General features: G+C 44.3%; 1 protein-coding gene across 4 annotated transcripts in view; it reads left to right on the top strand.

The window, feature by feature from the left end:
- Positions 1-21,773, top strand: part of GABRA5 (gamma-aminobutyric acid type A receptor subunit alpha5) — a 93,474-nt gene that overhangs the window by 68,294 nt on the left and 3,407 nt on the right. For all 4 annotated transcript variants that reach the window (XM_027570991.1, XM_027570992.1, XM_027570993.1 and 1 more), the window contains exons 8-10: positions 14,051-14,194; positions 17,184-17,336; positions 20,104-20,315. In XM_027570991.1, coding sequence (XP_027426792.1) covers positions 14,051-14,194; positions 17,184-17,336; positions 20,104-20,315 — 509 coding nt within the window. The remainder of the gene's footprint in view (positions 1-14,050; positions 14,195-17,183; positions 17,337-20,103; positions 20,316-21,773) is intronic.

Raw genomic sequence — 21,773 nt, 5'->3', positions numbered from 1 at the left:
AAGTGTTGAGTTCCTCCTCACTGCTTATAGCAAAACATGAGAAGCAAGTGATGAATGCAAGAAGGAATTGTTAAGCAAAAAGGAACTAGAATTTGAAGATTTGGAAAATCCTTAGCCTGCCCATATTGTGAAAAACGAGGAAGCTTGTTATGGAGAGAACACCAACAGTGTGACTGGACAATTACTTCATAAAATTGACACCCATGATGTTGATCGGCTGTCTCAACATAAACCAGGAAGAATGACTCCGAAGTCAATTCAGAGCTGATGGCTGCCAGTACCATCACAGGCCTCAGTTTCAAAGGGCAGAACTGCAAACCTGCAGAGCTGTATGGGCAGAGCCCTTACAGAGAGCCTTGACAGCAGCACCCCAGTTGGGGTGATGCTGGCACCCCACTGGGCCCGGAGGGCAGAGCACTGAATCAAAGAGGAAGGTTCTCAGGCCGTAAGAATGTGCTTTGCTAGGTTTGGGACTTGCCTGGGACTCATCACCCCTTTCCTTCTGATTTCTTTTTTGGAATGGGAGTGTCTATCCTCTACCTGTCCCACCATTGTGTTTTGGAAGCACATAATTTGTGTGGTTTCACAAACTTACAGCTGAAGAAGAATTTTACCTCAGGATGAACTGAGTCTCACCATATCTGATTTAGATGAGACTTTGAACTTTAGATGTTGGAGTTGATGCTGGAATTAGTTAAGGTTTTGTGGCTATTGGGATGGAATGGAAATATTTTGCATGCAGGAAGGACATGAATTTGAGGGGGCAGTGGGAGCAGAGTGCTCTGTTCTGAATTGTGTCCTCTCCCCCCATTCCTATGTTGAAACCCTAATCCCCGATATTACTGTGTGTGGAGACAGAGCACAATTAAGCAACAAACACTTAACACAGACAGAGATTAAGATTAAGTGAAGTCATAAGAGTGGAACTGTAATCCAACAGGATTGGTGCCCTTAGAAGAAGAGGAAGAGGGAGAAATCTCGCTCTCTCTGCAAACACACGCAATGAGGAAAAGTCGTGTGAACACACGGCAGAAAGGCAGCCATTTGCAAGCCAGGAAGAGAACTCTCACCAGAAACAAATTTGCTGGCACCTTGGTCTTGGACTTCCCAGCCTCTAGATCTGTCAGAAAATAAATCGTGGTAGTTTAACTACCCAGACTATGGCATTTTGTCGCGGTAGCCCAAGCAGACCAACACAACTTCTAAAACTGCTGTTTGGTCTTTCCTTATTTCTTCAGTTTCTTTGCAGAGACCTTATAATTTCTCATTTGTTTCAAGCATATTTGTAATTGGTCATTGCAGCCTTTTATGATGGCTGCTTCAAAAATTCTTTGTCAGGTAATCCTAATATCTCTGCCATATTTGTTTTGGTATGTATTGCTTTTTTTTATTCAGTTTGATCATCCTAGTAGTTGTTGGTATGATAAATAATTTTCTGTTGGAACCTGGACATTTTGTGTATTGTGTCATGAGACTCTTACTCAAGTCTTCTGTTTTAGCTTGCTTTTTTTTTTTTCTTTTTAACACTGCTCTGGCAGGGAAAGATGCAGCATAGCCTCATTACTGCCGGAGGGGGTAGAAGTCCAGGTTCTCCACTCAACACCCATGACACAGGGTGCGCCCTTTATTCCTGCTGGGTGGGTGCAGGATTTCCAGCTTCATACCAGGTCTCCACAGACACCAAGTGGGGTAGGGTGGCCTCACTAGCACTGAGCAGTAGCAGAAGTCTCAATTTTTATTAATTCTCTGCTAACACAGCTCCAGCAAGGAGCAGGAAGGACCTGCTACTCCTGGATTAATGTGGACCTCCAGGTTCCCCACATGGCTGTCAGCACACTATAAGGAATGGGTGTCATTACTTCCTAGCAGGAATGAAGGTGCTGGTTCCCTTCCCTGATGCCACTACACTGGTGGGTTGGGTATCTGATGGGAGTGGAAGTCTGGGCTCTCCACTTTCTTTTTGGTCTGTGGTCAGGCAGGACTGCAATTTTTCTGTGATGTTTGACTGGACTTCTCCAGTTATTGTCTAAAAGTTTTCTGTCTTGATAAGCTGACCCTTTCCTGGTCCTTGGGCTAGAGAGAGCACAGGCTTATGGTAGTGGTGTTACTGTGTTTTGTCTATGCCCGTTGTGTTTCTGGGTTGCTAATCTTCTTGGGCTCCCAGTCTGGGATGCATATGGCAAGAATAAAACCACAGAACCCACTACTGGGACATCCATTGGGTCCCAAGATCCCAAGACATGTCTGCCTTATTCTTTCTAGCTTTCAGATTCTTCGTATATTTTATATCACGTCCAGGTTTTCTAGTTATATTTAGTGGGGGGATTAGGGGAAAACACATATCCATTTTCTGGAAGTAGAAATCCCCTTACATGTATTTTTATTTTTATTGGTACTTTCTAGATTTCTTGAATTTCTAAATTTGTCTTTCATCAAACTTGAGGAATACTGGCCATTGTTTCTTCTAATATTTTTCTGTTCCATCCTCCTTTTTCCATCTGGAGTTCTAATTATATTCATTTTTTAAAGAATTTTCTTTCTTTATTCTTTATATTGGATGATTTATATCAGTCTGTCTTCAAGTTCACTGACTTTTTTAAAAAAAGATTTCTTATTTATGAGAGAGAGGGAGAGAGTATGAGGGGGGAGGGGCAGAGGGTGAAGCAGACTCCCCACTGAGCAGGGAGTCTGATGTGGGACTCAATCCCAGGACCCAGAGATCATGACCTGAGCTGAAGGCAGATGTTTAATCAACTGAGCCACCCAGGCACCCCCAAGTTCACCACCTTGTTTGTCATTTTCAATCTTCTGCTAAATTCATACAGTAGATTTTTTATTTAGTATCTTTGTCAGTTTTAGAATTTGTATGTGGTTCTTTTAAGTAGTTTCAGTGTCTCTGCTAGACTTACTCTTGGTTTTTCATTACAGAACATTACATTTTTTTCCTTTACACTCTTAAGCATAACCATATAAGCTGCTCTAAAATCCTTGCGTGCTAAATCCAGGATTTGAATCCTCTTGGGATCGTTCCACATTGATCCTCTTTTCTCTTGAGTATGGATCATATTTTCCTGTTTCTTTTACATTTAATATTTGAGTTCTTTCCTGAATATTTCAGTGTTATATTGCAGAGACTGGATTATGCTCTAGGTATGCATAATTCAGCGGTACGTGTAGATATCTGGGTAGAGTTTACATACATCCATTACATTAAATTTGGGGCTTCTCTGTTGCTCTTTCCTTTCCAGGATTTTATACCTCATTTTTCAGATGTGCTGTTTTGATAGCTCTAGACTCTTTCTTTTGGTTCTTCAAGCCAGTAAGACCAAGGGATGTATCTAAGCCTTAGTTACCTCACAGCTCTGACTCAAAGCTTTTTAAGTAAAAAGGCATTCCCTTCTTCCAAGTGGCAACTCTCTCCAGTTTCTTCCTGTTTGTTCACTCTCCAGGGCCTAACTATTAACTCCAGAGTTAATAGTTGTGACCTGATTACAACCACAGGTAAGGGGAAGTTTGTTTGACTCCAGGGGTTTCCTTTTCTATTACTTCTATCATTTCAAAGAGATTTTTGGAATTAGGAGAGGTGACTGTGTGTGATGAGCCAAAGGTTTAGGTTGGATGGAGATAATATATATTTTTTCAAACTATGAAATTAAATGTACATTTATTTGGGGGAAGCAGTATAATGGAAGGGGATTTTCACCAGGATTTATTTAAGTCATTTGTTGCCAGGGGGTGGCTGTGCACATCAGTACTTGACAAAGCCTTCAAAAGATCCCTACGACATCTTTTTTGGGAATTACTGATTCATGTCCCTGAAGGGAAATGAATTGTTCATGTCCCCAAGAAGAAAATGAGTTGTATGACTTAAAATTATACCCCTCTTTGCATATGAAAATTATGTCCTTGATTTGATCAAAGGCAAAACACTGAAAGTAAAATTGTCATTTTTTTCATCATTAGTTAAGTTCAAGTTAATGTGATATTCAGATATAATGACAATGGTGTGCAGGACAGGCAGCACAAAAGCAATGTTTGGTGAAAGAAAATATGTGACCCTCTAAATCCTTCTTCGCTAAATTATCTCATATTCAACAGCCAACCAACTGCAGTTAAGTCATTTATTGCATTCCAAGATAAAATACACATTTGATAGGATCTCATCACTTCTATAGTCAGTCACACCAAATGAGATCAATTAGCATGTGTATATGTGTATTTGCATGTATAAACATGTATTTTGAACTCAGTAGAGAGCCCAAAACCAATATAAACACTTCTTGAACTCAGTAGAGATTTTGAACTCTCATGCTAAATTTCTTTTTTATCTGCCTGATATTTTGAAGATTGGTTTTAGATGTTGATTGTTTCTTTATATCTGCTGTTAATATCATTACTATAATATACAAAGCAATTGGAAGGATTTTTTTTAAAGATTTTATTTATTTGAGAGAGATAGCGAGATAGCACGAGGTGGGGGTTGGGAGAAGGAGAAACAGGCTCCTCACCCAGCAGGGAACATGGTGCGGGGCTTGATCCCAGGACCCCGGGACCATGACCTGAGCCAAAGGCAGACACTTAACCGACTGAGCCACCCAGGCACCCTGGAAGGATTTTCTTAATACATCATATTTATATACAGTTGTCCAAGGGCTAGAAAACTGCAGAAACTTCACCTTTCCTCAGTTTATATGGTTTCAGCACAGGGCTTAATAATTTTAAGAGAAGAAATGTTATTTAATTAAGTGTTTTTCTTACTTGTCTTTCATTTTTTTGATTTACTAAAAATAGCTGCTTGGCCAAGTAGTTCACTTATACCATGGGCATCTAAGCATGGTGCAGAGGCTAAATGTGATAGTATAATGAGTTTCAAATTACCCAATCCAACAGTTCTCTGCTATTACAGACAAAGGAATGCAAATAGGTGTCATTATTCTAATGAGCCACATGCTCTGGCTTCTCTAAAGCAGAACTGAATTAACAGACATTTCTGTTATTGCTATCTCCACTCTGAAGAATTCAAGCAAATGTTGAAATTAGCCCTACTTTACAGAGGGATGTTTCCTAGTCCATGAGGAAATTCTGAGAAGACAATGGCATGGCTTCTATTTGGAAGCAAATGCTTAAATCAAGACTTTTATAAAAGAAAAAAAAAACCTTAATTTTTTTTGTTCATCTTATTTGTGGCATGATGCATTAAATAGTAGATTAAGTCGTGAGACAACATCTGGATTCATGAAAATATATGCTAAATTAGATACAGATGCCTCTTTGGTAAACATCCAGTGGAGAGAATTTCAAAATCAGGGTAAATCTCACTGTAGTGAGCTATTAGTTCATTCAAACACGTGGAATTATGACACTATTAACTGCATTCATCATACCCAGCATGTAGCAACTCAGCATGAGTGTGGGTGATGTAGAATAGAGATTTCAGAGTATCTAATGTGGGTATGCTAGTCTGTGAGGTCTTAGAAACACATTGAAATTGTGTCTAAGTTTAGATGCACTAGTTAACCTTGGTTACTATTTAACAGATACACTGGGTGTGTTCTCCTTTCTGCTAGGTGCAGTGAGAATCACAGAAGCATGAGTGATGCTCTGCTCCCAACGAATTGATGGACACATTACATAGTAAGATTAAATACCATTGTACAGCTGAAAGCCAGTTGGAATTCAGACAGGGAAACTCATCATGGGGATGATATTTTAAACTGAACCTGGAAGGATTTGGGTAGAAAGCATAACTGACGTAAGGGCAAAGCACATAAGGGGTCGGTTAGTGGAGGGGACGAACACGTCCTTTGGGGAAATGACAGGATGACTTTATGACTCAAATGTGAAAGTATAAAAGTAGTAGGCAGACTGGGAGTTGTTTGTGGAGCAAGGGGAGAATGTGCTGGACTCACTATTTAGGGAGGTGACACCAAGAGCTAGGAATTACCCTGAAGCAGTAAAAATGCTGAGAGTTGAGAGCAGGGTGGTGACCAGATGTGACAAGTGGATATACAGGGTCAAAGGGGGTCATGAGTCAAAGATGGCATTATGATTTTAGGACTTTGTAACCTAGGAAATTATTTTCTGTGAGGAAATTGAAAGTAATTAGAAGGAACTACTGGTTTCAAGGTTTAAAAAAGCTGATTGGTTTATGAGATAGTGGGAAATTACATGAAGGGATTTCCTCCTGTTACCTCTAAACTTTTGCTCTGCTTCTCACTCCTTTCCACAGCGGGACGGTCTTTTCTGCTGGGTGGGTGACAGTCAGTCCTTCTTTCCTGATTTGTTCCCATTTAAATCCATGGACGTGGAGGGTGCAGTCTTTTTGACTCTCTCTCTGTCAGACCAGTCAGGGCAGTGACTCTGTAATTTTACAGACTGGACTGTGGAGTGGTTATGGGCCATTGGACTAGCAAACCTCAACCTTCCCCTGTAATTCCTTTGGTAACAGGGCACAAATGTCATCTGCTCATCTCCATCTGTACATAGCTGCCCTTATGTCTCAATTGATTCTAGGCAAGGAAAAAAGCATGGCAAAGCCCCTCTGATCTAACTTTTACCTGATGAATTGAAAGCAGGGATATTGGGTATCTAATAGGCTGTTAAAGATAATGTATCTACATACATTTATATCTTAGGAAGTTTGTAATCTAGATTATGCAATTGATAGGTCAGGTGTTGACTTGGATTTTGGCTCAGAATACTGAGGTTTAGGGAGGTTGAGGATCCTGCAGAAGGTCACACAGGTGATGGGTAGTGAGGTTTTCTGTCAGTTACTCTGCTCATTCCCACTTTCCATTTCAGAGGAGAAAGGAAGGCTGAGGACATGGCTGTCAAACAACTTAAATTCTGTATATTTTCAGATTACCCAAATTCTGCTTTTTGGGTACATCCTAATCTGCATTTCTTCTAACATCATAGGCAATGAATGCACAGAGTAAGACAGATTTCCTACCTGGTTATTGGCAGTTCCTGGTTTCCCAGGTGCCCATGTAGCCTGGCAGATAAGGCTAACCAGTGGTCTTCACACATCGGGTTTGCTTTTGACTGACAGAAAGTGAATTCAGGTAGAAATATCTTTTCATAGGATTGGATCTGACACACACCCAGAATTATTCCCACTGTATGGGTACATTCCTAATATTTATTAAGCACCTACTGTGTGTCAGGCATATGCTAAATACTTGATATTGATGAATATACTTTGTCCTACAGTACCCCTAGGAGATAGGAGTTATTTCCCCCCAATCTACACATGAGGAAATAGAGGCTTAAAGCATATATTGCTTGTTGAAGTTCAGAGTTGTGTCACTGTATTTCTCTCATAGTTTGGAAAACACTCATTGCTTTTGAAAGGCCTTGTAAATAAGGATTAATAGTGACATCGCCACCTCTTCATCAGGATTTGCAAAGCTAGACCTAGAAAAACAGAAAGTGTCAACCCAGGAGAAGGAGCCACTCAGAAAACTCTGATGAATTCCCAAGTCAGTTAAGAGTGAAAACATTTCAAACCTTCCTGCCTTGCTCTGCTGATATATGGTCAACGGGAGGCAAGCATTATGTTTCTGGAGCTTTAACTCATGACAAATGATAGCAGAACAAACCTGATTGCCTCATCTACCATTGTGCCTGGCTAAGAGATTGAATGCCATGCACCTGACACAAAGAGAAGAATTTAGTGCTGCTAAATACCCAAGATGAAATGCACATGAGTGATCATTTATTCCACCCTTAATTTGAGGAAGAGAGCAGAACTCACCAATGCTGCACTGACATGCCAGAGGTCACACTGCCTCTTGTTGTTATTATTAATGCAATTAACATTATCAATAAACATATAATACTTCCTAACAGTTTTAAAAGTAAGATGATGTGAATTATTAGTATGCATTGTGACACTCATCTATCACTTTGTGATTTTAAGTAACTTTTATCTGGTTAAAATTATTATTGGGTCTTTATTATAAGATAATTATTATTACACACACACACATTGGAGAAAGAGGCCTGTGTGTCCAGCGAGTCTGCAGGTACCAGAGCCAGCCTTGTCCCCAGCCAGTGATCCCTGCAGCACAGACATACCTCCCTGGTCAACATAACACTTAGCCTCAGGGCCCAAGGAGTGCCATCTGTAACTGGGTGCCATCTCCAATCTCCCCATAGAAAGTGATGTCCAGCACTGCAGTCAGGAGAGCAGATGGCGTGGGGTCTGTGCCTTCCACAGGCTTGTCCCAGTCTCCACACCTACCTCAGTGCCTCCACCACTCCAGGCCTCCCATCTGTATCCTTACTTCCTCACTCGGCCTCCCTCCAGGCCACCAGAGGGGACACTTGCCCCCTAGACCTCTACCACATCCCAGAATGCTCCATGTGTCCTGATGTCCTTTCTCTCCTGACTCTCATATGCTCTTTGCTTCCTTTCCCTTCTTTCTTGAGCAGATTAGGCACCAAGTAGACAGCTCCACAAGGGAAGCATTGTTTCCCATGTTCTATATTCTTTGTAGACACATCTGTTTCCTAGATGTTCTTAACTCTCAGAACTGACCCTGGTCACTCTGACCTGTTGCCTTGAAATTTGAATTCCCTTGTGAGCTTCAGGATTCACATTTTCCAATCTACTCATATTTCCCAAGGGTTAGCGGGGAGGCCCTTCTCTTGACCAGAGTTCAGACTCACAACTCCCCTGGGGATTGGGAAATGGAATGAGGAGGTATTAATGGGACATGTGCAGCCCTCCTCACTGGAAATGTAGCCACGGGGAGGGTGGGGGGACAGCTTCACAGGGCAGCAGTTCTCCCCAGTATGAGGCAGATGAGCTGGGAATAAGATACAGGGCAGTGCACAGGACAATAGAAACGGAAGCGGCCTGAATCAGTCTGGGGACAGTAAGAAGCCAGGGGATCCTATCTTATCACCATCTACTGTGCTCCACACTCACAGCCTTGGCCAGAATCCAGCGGGGTGCTCTGCTCTAGTCCATGTCTGATTGCCACAGCTCTTTAATATTCAGGGTCCTATAGCATTTACACAGTAGGAAGGAGATAGAAATCTCAGTGTTATTTATGTGGAACTCAGGGCACCTTCACAGTCTTAGCATATGCCCAGTGGTGCCTATGACCAGACATTTGGAAAGCAGCTTGCCAAGGCGCAGGGCATCATTAGCCCCCATGAACATCCTCAGTGCCCAGAGCCACCCATCTCCTCAGTAGAGAAGGGAAATTACAACAGGAAGCACTTGTGTCGGGGGGCTCCAATGCTGCCCATGTGAAAAATACACTTCTATATTACTTAAAACTTGAAAATAGAAGGTCATGTTAATTAAAAAAAAAAATACCACTCAACATTTACCTGCAATGTGAGTTAAGTCTAGCATCCATGATATTTCATCAATTGCTATAACAGTCTATTTACTTCCCTTTCATATCAATAATATGCAGATAAATATCAGAATTATATCAGTAATTCTCATGGTTCTGACCCCACCCTTGTTAAGCAACTTTCTGATAAGTTGGCCTACCATTTGACCTTTGCTCAGGGACAGGGTGCACTGGTTATTGGAAAAGACTACTATTAAGTATCCCACATCTAGGGGGAGAACATCTAGCAAAGGATAGAGAATGATACAACCTTATTGAAAAATATTTCAATATAGAAGACTCTTTTGGGTACTTCTCAGCCTATCAATAGTGATGCTGTCAGCTAGGAATGTCTCGGCATTTGCCTGGCCATATTACTCGTAGTGACATTTCTCTGAGTGGAGCCAATGCTGTGCTGGGATTAGCCCTGTGGTTCTCATAATGATTGCAAGATGCACCTCAGCAACAACCATTAGGGAACTTTGAAAAAAACATATATTATTCACAAGTCCTGCAAGGTACACCGCATGCCTGGAGCCACACGGCAAGGTCACAGGTAGAAAGAGGGAAAGGGAGAGCGCAGACCTAGGGTTCTTCCTTTATAGGGGTCTAGGTTGGGGTGACAAGGGTTTGGCAGGTTCACTCGTTACTATTGTCAAATTTAAAACACAAGAGCAAGAATTAGGGCATAGGAAGGGAAAAGTGGATGACTCCAGTGGCCAGCTATCTAGGTCACCCCAAGCTTTCTAAAAGGGGAACCTCATGGGTGGGGCGGCCTGGCTCTTTATTTAGTTGTGTAGCTGGCAGTGTGATCAAGAGGGATGTCTTTGAAGGGAGTGCCTCCGAAATCAAAAGCTTAACATCAGGTGCTTATATTACAATCAGAAAAGCTTATTGTCAGGCACTTTCACTGCGAAGACCTAAATACGTGGAGAGATACATCATGTCCATGATGAAAAAGATGTCATGTCTTCCCATATATAATCTATAATATATAGATCCAGTTCAGTTCCAATATAAATCTCATCGGAGTATTTTTAAGGAAGCCAATTCCGACATGTATCTGGGTGAGCAGAGGACCAAGAATAGCCAGGGTCCCGTGAAGAAGAAAAGAGGGGGACCTGACCATTCTAGCTATTGGCATCTTCTGAACAGGACAAAAAAAGGGAGCAGAGCGAAAGATCCAGCAAAGAGAAGACCTGTGTGTGATGGAAACCCTACTTGGCAGTGCAAAGTCTGCAAGTGACTGGGTGGGAGAGACGGCTTGATGAGGTTGGTGGCAACACAGAAAACCACACGGAGAAAATGCCATTGGATGCCTTTTGTTTGGAAGATATATATAAATACAATCAACTCCTGGTGATTAAGGCCCTAAGGGTGAAGGATGACGCATTAAAACTTTGATAATGCACGTGTAATATAGTGTGACCTCAGAACAGGGAGGGCCTCTGAAATAAGATGCAGAGTGATGAAAAGATGGATAAATTTGGCTAAAACTAATGTTTATCAAAAAAGAAAAAAAGCCATCAACACAGTGAAATAGCCACAAATTTGAAGATATGTGTAACACATAGAACAAAATGTATCAGAATATATAAAGGAAACGTGAATCAAATGGGTAAAAACATGAACAAATTTCACAAAGAAAACATAGGCAAATCCAAAAAGAAAAAAAGCTTCGTTTAGTGACTTCTGCCCAGAAAGTAAAACCACAAAGCAAACTATGCAGTGGTTATCATAAAATTCAGAATACCACCTTGTAGGGAGGAGGTGAGCTTTCAGTGAGTCATGCACAGAGGGTTTTGAAGCTTCTGCTGTTTTCCTCTGTATTAAGTTCAGTGTTTCAACAAAGATGCTGATTTTATTATTTTTCAACTGTTACAGGTACTCTTTTGCACATAAATGAAGAAAAGGTAGTGATGTACATTAGCAAAGAAACATCCACACTTTTTAGTAGGACTCTTGGTTGTTCCTGAGACCATTCTCCTGGCTTCTATCTGTTAAAAATCTCTGATCTAAGTGGATAGTTTTGCTGGTTCAGCCTAACTGCTCCAGGGGTCCTTCATGGTGCAGTGAGCTAGCCCCTCCTCGTGGAGAGTTGCAGGGCATGTTTTCCTAATTAAGGCCTCCCCTGCCAGCAAGGGCAGCAGACCTCTGCAGTTGATCCCTCATCTCCAGAGACATCTACAGATTCCTCACCTGGGGGGGTGCATGGTTCCTTTCAACCTGGAGTGAGGGTCGTGCTCTGTTTAAGTAGCTAGGAGCAAGCATACAGCTTTGTTCAAAAGGTGTCAGAGTGGTTGGATGTGGCATCTGTTCAGACTCATGGACTTGATTACGGGGCAGGTGTGCTGGTTTTCCTCCAGGGGCCTCAAGAGACATCTGGAACAAATAAGCCTGTCAGTTCTTCAAAGCCAACTGCTCTTGCCGGGGTGACCAGATCCTGCTAGGCCCTGGGGCCACTCCTGAGCCATCATCTGAAGCCTGTAACACAGGCCTCCCGGACAGCACATTCCCGGTGCCCTCCCACGGCAGTGCCTGCTGGTCCAGTGGTTTGCTGTTCTCCCCTCAGCTTCTCAAACTCTAGACCCTGCAGCACCCGAGAAAGGCATGCTCCTCCCTCTCCTTTTCTCCACCAGCACTCCTCAGGTGATCTCACCAGCCTCTGCTTCAGTCACATCCTTAACCTGGGACCATTCCCATGAACTAACTCGTGTAACTGTCCGCTCAGCATCCCTAAGTAAAGCCCTCGAAGGTCTCAACTCTGACACGTTGGCACCGGCGCTGCTGCCTTTTCACCAAAGCCAGGTCCTTCCAGAATCTTTGCCATCCTCCCACATGCAAATGACCTGTCCAGATGCCCAGCCCGGCCACCTTCTCCCTCTCACACCTCACATGATTCATTAGCGACTGGATGACCCTTTCCTTTAACAGGTATCCCTAATTTCTCCTCTTTTTGCCCCTGCCCACCACTATCATCTTCCACCTGGATTATTTTAATACTGCCCTCGGCAGTCTCCCGTTTCTGTCTGGTTCCCACCTCCGTTCTATTCCCCCATCTCAGCCAGATGGATCCTTTTAAAGCATAAGTTAGAATATGTCACTTATTTGCTTAACCCCTCACCGCCACCTCTGTATTTTCTGACTAGCTCAGAGCAAAAGTCAGAGGCCTTAAAACGGCCTTGAGGCACCATTTTATCTGGTCTTTTCCTCTGCCCTCTCCCCTCTGCCCTGTCCAGCCACAGTGCCTGCCTGGCTTCTCAGGCATTGCAGGCACGCTCCCGCCTCAGGACCTTTGTAGCACCCGTTCCTCCGATTGCTTGTCCTCCTGACGGCCACATGGCCAGCTCCTGGACATTTCTTGGGTCTCCTAAGTTAGGCCTTTCCAGACAATGCCATTTAAAATAGTGTGTAGTTCTCTATAGCATTAACACACCTGTTACATGTTTTATGTCTTTGTTCTCCATCTACCTGTTCTAGTTTTCTTTTGCTCCATGACAAGTTATCACAAATTTAGCAGTTTAAAGCAATACATGTGTAACTAACCTTGTTGTGGTAATCATTTCACAATTTATACATATATCAAATCATTACATTGTACAACTTAAGCTTACACAATGTTACATGTCAATTATATCTCAATAAAGCTGGAAAAAAAGAAAAAAGAAAACAATATCTTTATTGTCTTAGAGTTCTATAGGTCAGAATACAATGTGTTTGCCTGATGTCTCTGTGCAGGGTCCCATTGGCCAGAGTTATAGTGTTGTCAGGGCTGCATTTCTTTCTGGGGGTGAATCTACTTCTAGCTTCATTCAGGTTGTTGGCAGGATTCAGTTCTGTGTGGCTGCAGGTTTGAAGTCCCTGTTTTCTGCTAGCTGTCACCTGGGGGGATCATTCTCACTGCTCACACTCCGTGGCCCCTTCCTCCATCTTCATGACGGTCAAGTACTTCATGCCTCACATCTCTTTGAGCTGGGTCTCTGACTGGCTCCAGCTGGAGGAAGTTCTCTGTTTTGAAGGGCTCAAGTGATTATATTGGGTGTACTGGGATAATCCAGGATAATCTTCTGATTTAAAGGCCCATAGCCTTAACTCCATCTGTATAGTGCTATTTGCCATATAAGGTAACAGTCATAGGCATGATAGCAGGGGGAGGAAGTCTTACCTACCATGCCACCCTCCCACAAGGACAGAATTGGACAACAGGAAAGAAGTACCAGTTGCAAATGTGGAACCTTTGTCATAGCTAATGCACTCGGGTGCCACTCATGTGCTCTATGCATTAGGTCATCAAGGAGCTTGTATCATGATAGCAGGAGCCCTAAGAAGTAGCTGCTATTACCGCCCCATTTTACAGATGGAAGAACTGAGACACAGAGCATAAGTAACTTGCCCAAGACCACAGAGCTGGGAGAGCCCCCAGCACTGTGGTCTCAGTCCATGCAATAGTGTACCCTATGGAGAAAACACATCCTAGGAAGCACCAGGCACTGATTGCTGACCACTCAGATCTTTGAAATGAAAAGGACCTGAACAGTGGTGACGTCTGCCCTGGTCTGACCACCCTGTGCGTTCTTCAGGTCCTTTAACTTTGACCTTCCAGTCATCTCTCTTGTTACTTTTATAAACATCTTTGGTTGTGCCAGGCAGAAAATAATTCCATGTTTCTACCACCTTCTCCCCCCCACCCCATACAGATGCATATCCTAATTCTGAAGTTGTCTATGTCTGGACTAATGGCACCACTAAGTCAGTGGTGGTGGCAGAAGATGGCTCCAGGCTGAACCAGTACCACTTGATGGGGCAGACGGTGGGCACGGAGAACATCAGCACCAGCACAGGTGAGACCCAAGTGAATGCAGAATGCCACACCTGGGAGAGCTCAGGGCTCCTGTGGCATGTTTGTGGGAAGGATGCCCCCCAGGCTCACCTCAGTTCTACTTAGCAATCTGGGGCACAGCTCCAGTACTGGCCACAAAGAGCCCTCCAGTTCGGGTCCCAGTCCCTGCAGTGGCACACGGAGGCACCAGCTACAGTGACTGGCAGTACTAAGGGCAATAAGAGGTATAATCTCAGGTGTGTTTGCCTTCGTGTGAGCACACCCCTGTGATTGCATGCTCTGCCTGGAAGCCACATGAACCTGCTTCTGTAGCACAGCCCCTGCTTCAAGCACTGAGACACAGAGGCGGCAGTCTCTGTGCCAGTTCAGTCCCAGGGGTTGAATTTTGGTAAGCACAACCAAGCAGCATAGAAATAGCTGAGGCCTTACCAAGAAGGAAGGGGCTCTCGCTCTCACATGCATAGGGCTGGGCTGAGTACCACAGGCCCAGTACAGCCTGGCTTCACCTAATGTAAAATGGGTGAGGTGTCCAAAAGAACAGAGTGTGTTCTGCTTGCTGCACTGCAACGTGTGTCCTTGGTTGACTCCTGGCCACAGGAGGCCCAACCTTAGCAGTCAGGAGGCTTGGCTGTTAGGAGAAGAGGAGACTCCAGGGCCACAGAGAGTCTCCACAGCAGAGAAGAAAAGTGTAGCAGGGATGGCGTGGGCCCTGTCACGGGGATGAGTTGTAAGCCCCAAAAACGTACCTTGGTCAGCACCACTCTTTGTCTGCACTGCCAAACTCACAGCTGGCAGGAAGCTCACGGACATTGAGTGCATGCCCCCTCTACGTACAGGCTCCCAGAGCCTGCCCACTGGCCTTGTGCTGGGCATCCTGGGGAGAGGGGGAGAGCCTGGCAGGACTGGGAGGGTGGTAGCCTGACCTTATGGGAACAGTGAAAAGGTGGCATGACAGATGTGTGGGGTAAAGAATCGCCATGCTAATGGAGGATGCTACAGTTCGGAATTGTTTCATATGGTTCTTTAAAAATGTGTAAATGGGGTTTCTGCCTCTTTGCATTCTAAAAAGATGGTCTTTTTAAAAAACATTATCTGATATTGTTACCTTCAACTCAAAAATAAAACAAATGAGATGGGGGTGAAGGGATGGGCAAAATGGGTGAAGGAGAGTGGAAGATAGGGGTTTCCTATGAAGGCATGAGTTAGTCACGGGAATAAAAGGCACAGCATAAGGAGTATAGTCAATGATACTGTAATAAGGGTGTATTGGGACAGATGGAAGCTACACTTGTGGTAAATACAGCATAACGCATACACTTGTTGAATCACTATATTGTACACCCAAAACTAGTGTGACATTGTGTGTCAACTATACTCAAAAAAAAAAAAAAAAAAAAAAACAGAATGAAAAGAACAACAGTAAAAGCATTATAAGTAAGAGAGTACTATCAAACCCTACTGCAGAGGAATAAAGTGGCATTTCCCCTCTTCTCAGATGTTAAGGAGACGCAAAATTGGATCGCGTTAAAGGTCCGGTCCATGCTATCAGACATATCTCGTCCTCCTCTTTGTCGCTGTGACAGAGCCAGCTCAGCCACTTTCTGCTCTGACCTGCCTTGGAACTATGGGGAAAGTGTGGTCTGCCGCTGCTGGTGTGTGGCAGGCACTGCTGAGAATTTTGCTCTCTATTTCTGTAAGGGGCAGATTTTGCTGCATGAGGTTCCCTCTGCCTCTGACATCTAGCCAGCTGTGAGAAAAGGCAGGGGCACATCCACAGCTGGCCATGCTGAGCTCCGGGCTCTGATTACAAAAGCAAGCGTCAGGGCTGTGTTATCTGGCTCAGACGTCCCAGTGCTCTACACTGGTCTCCAGCAGACTGCCCCCTGAATAGATGGCTCCCACCGGGTCTGCTTCAGGGGGGCCTCACGCCCTTGCTCCCCACTTCACAGTTCCACGCGGCCACACCGTCTACTCCTTGCAATTCAGTGAAAGAACTCTTGTCCTCAGATCAGCTTAACTCTGCCTCCGCTTCTCAAAGCAGCCTTCCCATCTCCCCAGGGCGCAGTCACAGAGATGAACAGTACAGCACAGGGAACAGTCAATCATATTGTAATAATATTATACGGTGACCGACGGTGGCTACACTTATCATGGTGAGCACTGAGTAATGTACAGAATTGCCGAATCAATATGTTGTACGCCTGAAACTTACGTAACATTGTATGTTAACCATACTTGAATAAAAAAAAAAAATTCTAGCCCTGGAGCCTCTCCAGCTGACAGCCATTCACACGCCCTCCCACCGCAGCCCGTCTCGGCTCCTTACCAGTTCACCATCAAGGTAGCATCATTCTCAGCAATGAACGGAAGGTCCCCGCGGGCCTCCCACACTGCCAGGCAGATCCAGAGAAGGCACTGGGGCATCGCCAAGGAAATGCCCCAATCTCCCTGGTAGGCGGCGGGAGGGAAGGGCTGCCCGGACCTGTGGCCTCCTCCAGCTACTGGTGCTCACCCTCCACCTCGGTCAGGCAGGGAGCACGGAGCAGGGGGGTGGTCACCCCTAGCTTCTTCCAGCCTTCTCTGGCTGGGAAATAGGGAGAAAAATTCTCCACCTGCAGCAGGGCTCTGTGATGTCCTGAGTTCTATCTGGAGAGGCTAAATCCTGAAATCCTGATGGCAGTAGCAGCGAGGGGGTGGGCAGAGAGTGACACAGATTATGACCAGGGATTAGGAAAACACACAAATCTGATTTTCCCCAGGAAAAACATCCACCAGCAAAGGCTCTTCAGAGGCTGTGGCTCAGAAGACTTACTTATAAAATGACAGTTAAGAAATCCTGCATCCCCCATTCTCTCCTTCACCCCAACAATACAAACTAATAGTTTTCCAAGGGGAAGGTGGAGAGAAGGACCACCTCTGGTCCGGGAGCAGGAGTGACAGACAGGATTCTAGGACAGGTGGTTATCCTGCATGAATTTGCTTATTTGCAGGCGAATACACAATCATGACGGCTCATTTCCATCTGAAGAGGAAGATCGGGTACTTTGTCATCCAGACCTACCTTCCCTGCATAATGACCGTGATCTTGTCACAGGTGTCCTTTTGGCTGAACAGAGAATCGGTCCCTGCCAGGACAGTGTTTGGTGAGTGTTCCCAAGCCAGACCTGCACAGGTGTTTTGGGACTGCTTCTAACTACCTCCAAACAGCAGCCTCCAAACTCCTAGTGTCTACTGTCTGTTCTGTGACCTGGAAAACAGACCAATTAGTTAAGAAGTCAGTGTAAGGATTAGGATTTAGGATGGCTCTCCAACAAGGGTTTGGGAAATGATGCATGGTCTATTTGATCATTGTTTCCATTTTGAAAAGCCTTTGCTGGTAGCTTTTTTTATAAGATTTGAAAATGCCGGCAATCTGTCTTATGTGAGATTTTGCTACAGTATTTTCACACTTCTCCCGAAGTACCACTTTGTATGTTATCAGGCAGTTTTCTTTGAAATGTGAGTGCCACTTTAAAATGAACTCCCAAGGGGCATTCAATCCATCATATGTTATATGGTAATAATAAATTACATATCTATATATCATATATACCATCATATTTATGGGGTATATGATATGAATATGTGGATATTTGTATATATATATGTAATGCATATATATTATACATAGATATGCACATGTACATATACACATATATATGATAAGAATCTGGAACAACATCATTTGGCATCCCTAAGACTTACATTAGGTTTAGCAAGATCTAGTTCAGGAGGTACCTCGGCAGAGTAGACATAGTTGAGCATTTAACTCTTAACTTGAAGCTCTGCTTGCTTCCTCACATTTGAGTAGCGATATTAAAGGTAGTTTTGCAGGTCAGTTGTGGTAATGGATGCTGACATATTTCTAAACTGTAAGGTACATTTCATGCCTCAGCTCTTACTATTGCAAAGAAGGAAACCACGACCTGCATTTTATGTTACCCCTCCCGTAGTCTATAGGGAGCTGAGAGCCCAGGGAGTTGCTAAGTGATGGCCCAGGAGTACTTCTGTCAGAGCATCTCTCTACCTACGTGGCCAGCTTCACTAGCCTTGCTTCATCGAGCTTCAGGAATGTTTCAAAGGGGTGTGGAGGTTGGTTCATGGCCAGGCAGTGCCCCCCAGCTCTTCAGGGGAATATTAGCAGGTGGGCAGGGGAAAAAAATTAGTTTGAAGAATGCTGCATATTAGTTTCTGTTTCTTCTGGGAGCTTCCCAATGCACATTGGGATGTTAAAGGACCCAAGACGTTGCAAGAAGCTGTTCAAGCTCATGCACAGAACACTTTCCCCCAGCACAATGATTAAGTGGATTTCTAAGAAAAATCAAAGATGCCTACTGATTTCTCACTAAGCATTAATTCCACGCAGGTACCATGCTCAGTGGGTACATATAAATACCTTTGAAAGTTGACGTTGGATGAAAACTCAGCTGCTGTGACCACCAGTGACATGACGTACTGGGTACTCTACTGATTTCCTAGGGCTCCATATCAAAGTACCATGCCCTGAGTGGCTTAAACAATGGAAATTAGTTGTCTCAGTTCTGGAGGCTACAGGCCCCAAATCAAGAGGTCAGCAAAGCTGGTTCCTTCTGAGGACTGTGAGGGAAGGTTCTGTTTCTGGTCTCTCTCCTAGCTGGTAGCTCCTTGGCTTGTGGCAGATAATTCCAGTCTTCGCACACCGTGTGCATTTCTGTGGCACAAGTCATATTGGATCAGGGCCTGCTCTAACAATCTCATTTTAACTTGATTACTTGCGTAAAGGCTGTATTTACAAGTAAGGTTACATTCTGAAATTCTGGGGTTTAGGACTTCAACATATGGATTCGGGGGAACACAATTCAACCCGTAACAAGTGCATTGCACCCACACCCCGTGCACGTAGGTGCACCCTCATGCAGACAAAACTTCAGTAAGGAGGAGGGCACAGAGCATGTGGAAGCTGCATGGGCTGCAAAGGGTCCTGCAGACCTGGGTCCGAATATGGGTTCTCATTTGCCAGCTAGTGAAATGGGGGACATTGCTAAATATTTTTAAATCTTTAAGCTTGTTGCCTGTGAATTGGGATAATGACACCCATCCAGAATGTGGCTTAGATCAGTCTGGCACTTAGTGGATACTAGAGAGATGGCTCATAATCTGCCAGTCCTGGATGTCCCCCTACAACAGTCTGGCCTTGTTGCATGGTCATTGCAGAGTTTCCACAGAAGCCAAGGCGGACAACCACAGGCGCCTCACACAAGGGCTTTGAGTGGACATTGATCCCTCTTGGATAGAGTGAAGTGCTGAGATCCAGATTCAGACCTTGTATTTCTATTGCACTTGGCTGCTCGGTTCCTGGAGGTCTGCAAGTTGGGTGAATCATGTAAAAGCAAGTCTGTGTCTTCAGTTTGCCTTGAGCCCAGTACTCACAGGGTGCATAGCAAATTTTATTGAAACACTTCACTAGGTGGCGCATGAATGTCATTACCTGTTCTCAGTTGGGTATCGCCCCATTGCCGCAGAGGAATACCACCTATTCAACACATCATTCCTGGACACGAGCTCTCTGCTGGGCTTGGTTCGGGACAAGAGGGACACAAAGTATGTGTATATATCAGACCCAGTTCCTACCCTCCTCAGTTTATATTCTAGAGGAAGGAGCCAATTAATAAGATAAATCAAATAAGCAATATAAATGCTATGAGTGTGTTAAATGTTAGGAAAACAGGAGAGAGGGAAGTTCTGTCTGGGGATAAAAGTAACCAGTTCCTTTCCTGTCTTCATCTGTCAGGGTCAAGGATATTATACTAGGGTCTGGGTGCCAATACTGATTTCTGTTTCCATTCTCTCTGCCTGACCACTCCCCCCCCGCCCCGTCACTAACAACCACAGGGGTGACCACGGTGCTGACCATGACGACCCTCAGCATCAGTGCTCGGAACTCTCTGCCCAAAGTGGCTTATGCAACAGCCATGGACTGGTTCATAGCTGTGTGCTACGCTTTTGTGTTCTCCGCGCTGATTGAGTTTGCTACCGTCAACTATTTCACAAAGAGAGGCTGGGCCTGGGATGGCAAAAAAGCATCAGAAGCAGCCAAGGTCAAGGTAAATTTTCCCCCTTCATTTCCACCTTCCTCCAGAGAAAATGTGCCTGAAATAAAATATCAACTACAAGACAGGTGTTTCTCCTCCCCATCTCCCCCCTGCCCTGCCAATGAAAAAATAACCCCTTCCCTTATGTTCAAGGACCCTATCAAGTCTTTTTTTTTTTAAGATTTTATTTATTTATTTGAGAGAGAATGAGACAGAGAGAGAGCATGAGAGGGGGGAGGGTCAGAGGGAGAAGCAGACTCCCTGCTGAGCAGGGAACCCGATACAGAACTCTATCCCGGGATTCCAGACTCATGACCTAAGCCGAAGGCAGTCCCTTAACCAACTGAGCCACCCAGGCGTCCTACCCTGTCAAGTCTTATTGCAAGAGGTCCTGTTTCAACTTTGTTTTGAATCATCCGCTTTGATCAAGCAAAAGGTCTGATGTCATGTGAATGGCTTGGGCTTGCGAAGACTTAGGCCTATTATTTTTGCTAAAGTACCTCCTGTCTATTCAGTGATTACTTGTCCAGTTTTGAATTATACATCTTCTGTTCACTCTTTTGTCACTTCAAAGCAGTAGATCTTCTGCAGGGTGGCTTTAAAGACGTGAGGAGAACAATGTGACCTCCTAGAAGCCTCAAAACATACCCAGTTCCACTGAGGAGATGATTTGGTTCACTTAAATGATACACAGTAATTGTGGAAAGCATTAGTCTGTTCAAAGCAATTAAATGCCAGGTATTTAGAGGATGATTGATGCCTAAATCTAAGGAATAGTTGAAGAAAAGAGGTTACACAGAATTCCAAGCTGAACCATGTCCTTGGGGGAGATGAGAATAACATATACGGAACAGAAAATAAAACAGCACAGCATAAACTGCTAATTATACCATGCATTAAACAAATAGGTAAAGCTTTTCCTCTGAGACAAGAGCAGGCCAAAGTTAACAGGGTAGACTTGAAGTAAAAATCTGTCCTTAAAAATCAAAAATCTGTCCATGAGAACTCAGCATGAAGGGAGTCCTGGAAGATATTATAGAAGACTGGAATTGTGTGGCCTGACCTCCCAACCAGGGCCACAAATCAGGAATGGCAACCCAGGACACTCTTTTTATTGAGAACATTCAGCTGTGTCTCATTGATGGCCTCATGCTTGCTTTTTGCATTTAACACAGCAATTTCCTTTCTCCTTCCCAGGAGTCCCCTCCCATGCCAGTTTCAGTCTTGGAAAACCCATTTCCAAGTCCACCTTCCCTGGTTGGAGGAAGGCCTAGTAGGATCCATGCTGGGCCCTCTCAAGGGAGAAGGGACAGGAGGGAGGGCCTTGACAAGTAGCAACCTCAGGAGTGGATGTTTTGGGGGTTAGGGACCAAGTGGGAGAATAGGAGTGAGCTGACCATGGTGGATGATTTGTGGTGACCTGGGAAAACATTTGTAGAGGCAGACTGGGGATTCTTGACCAAAGCATCT

The sequence above is a fragment of the Zalophus californianus genome, chromosome 6 (genome assembly GCF_009762305.2).
Source record: "Zalophus californianus isolate mZalCal1 chromosome 6, mZalCal1.pri.v2, whole genome shotgun sequence".
In the NCBI taxonomy this organism is placed as follows: domain Eukaryota; kingdom Metazoa; phylum Chordata; class Mammalia; order Carnivora; family Otariidae; genus Zalophus; species Zalophus californianus.
Note: the sequence above shows the minus strand (reverse complement) of the source record. Positions and strands in the feature narration are given on the sequence as shown.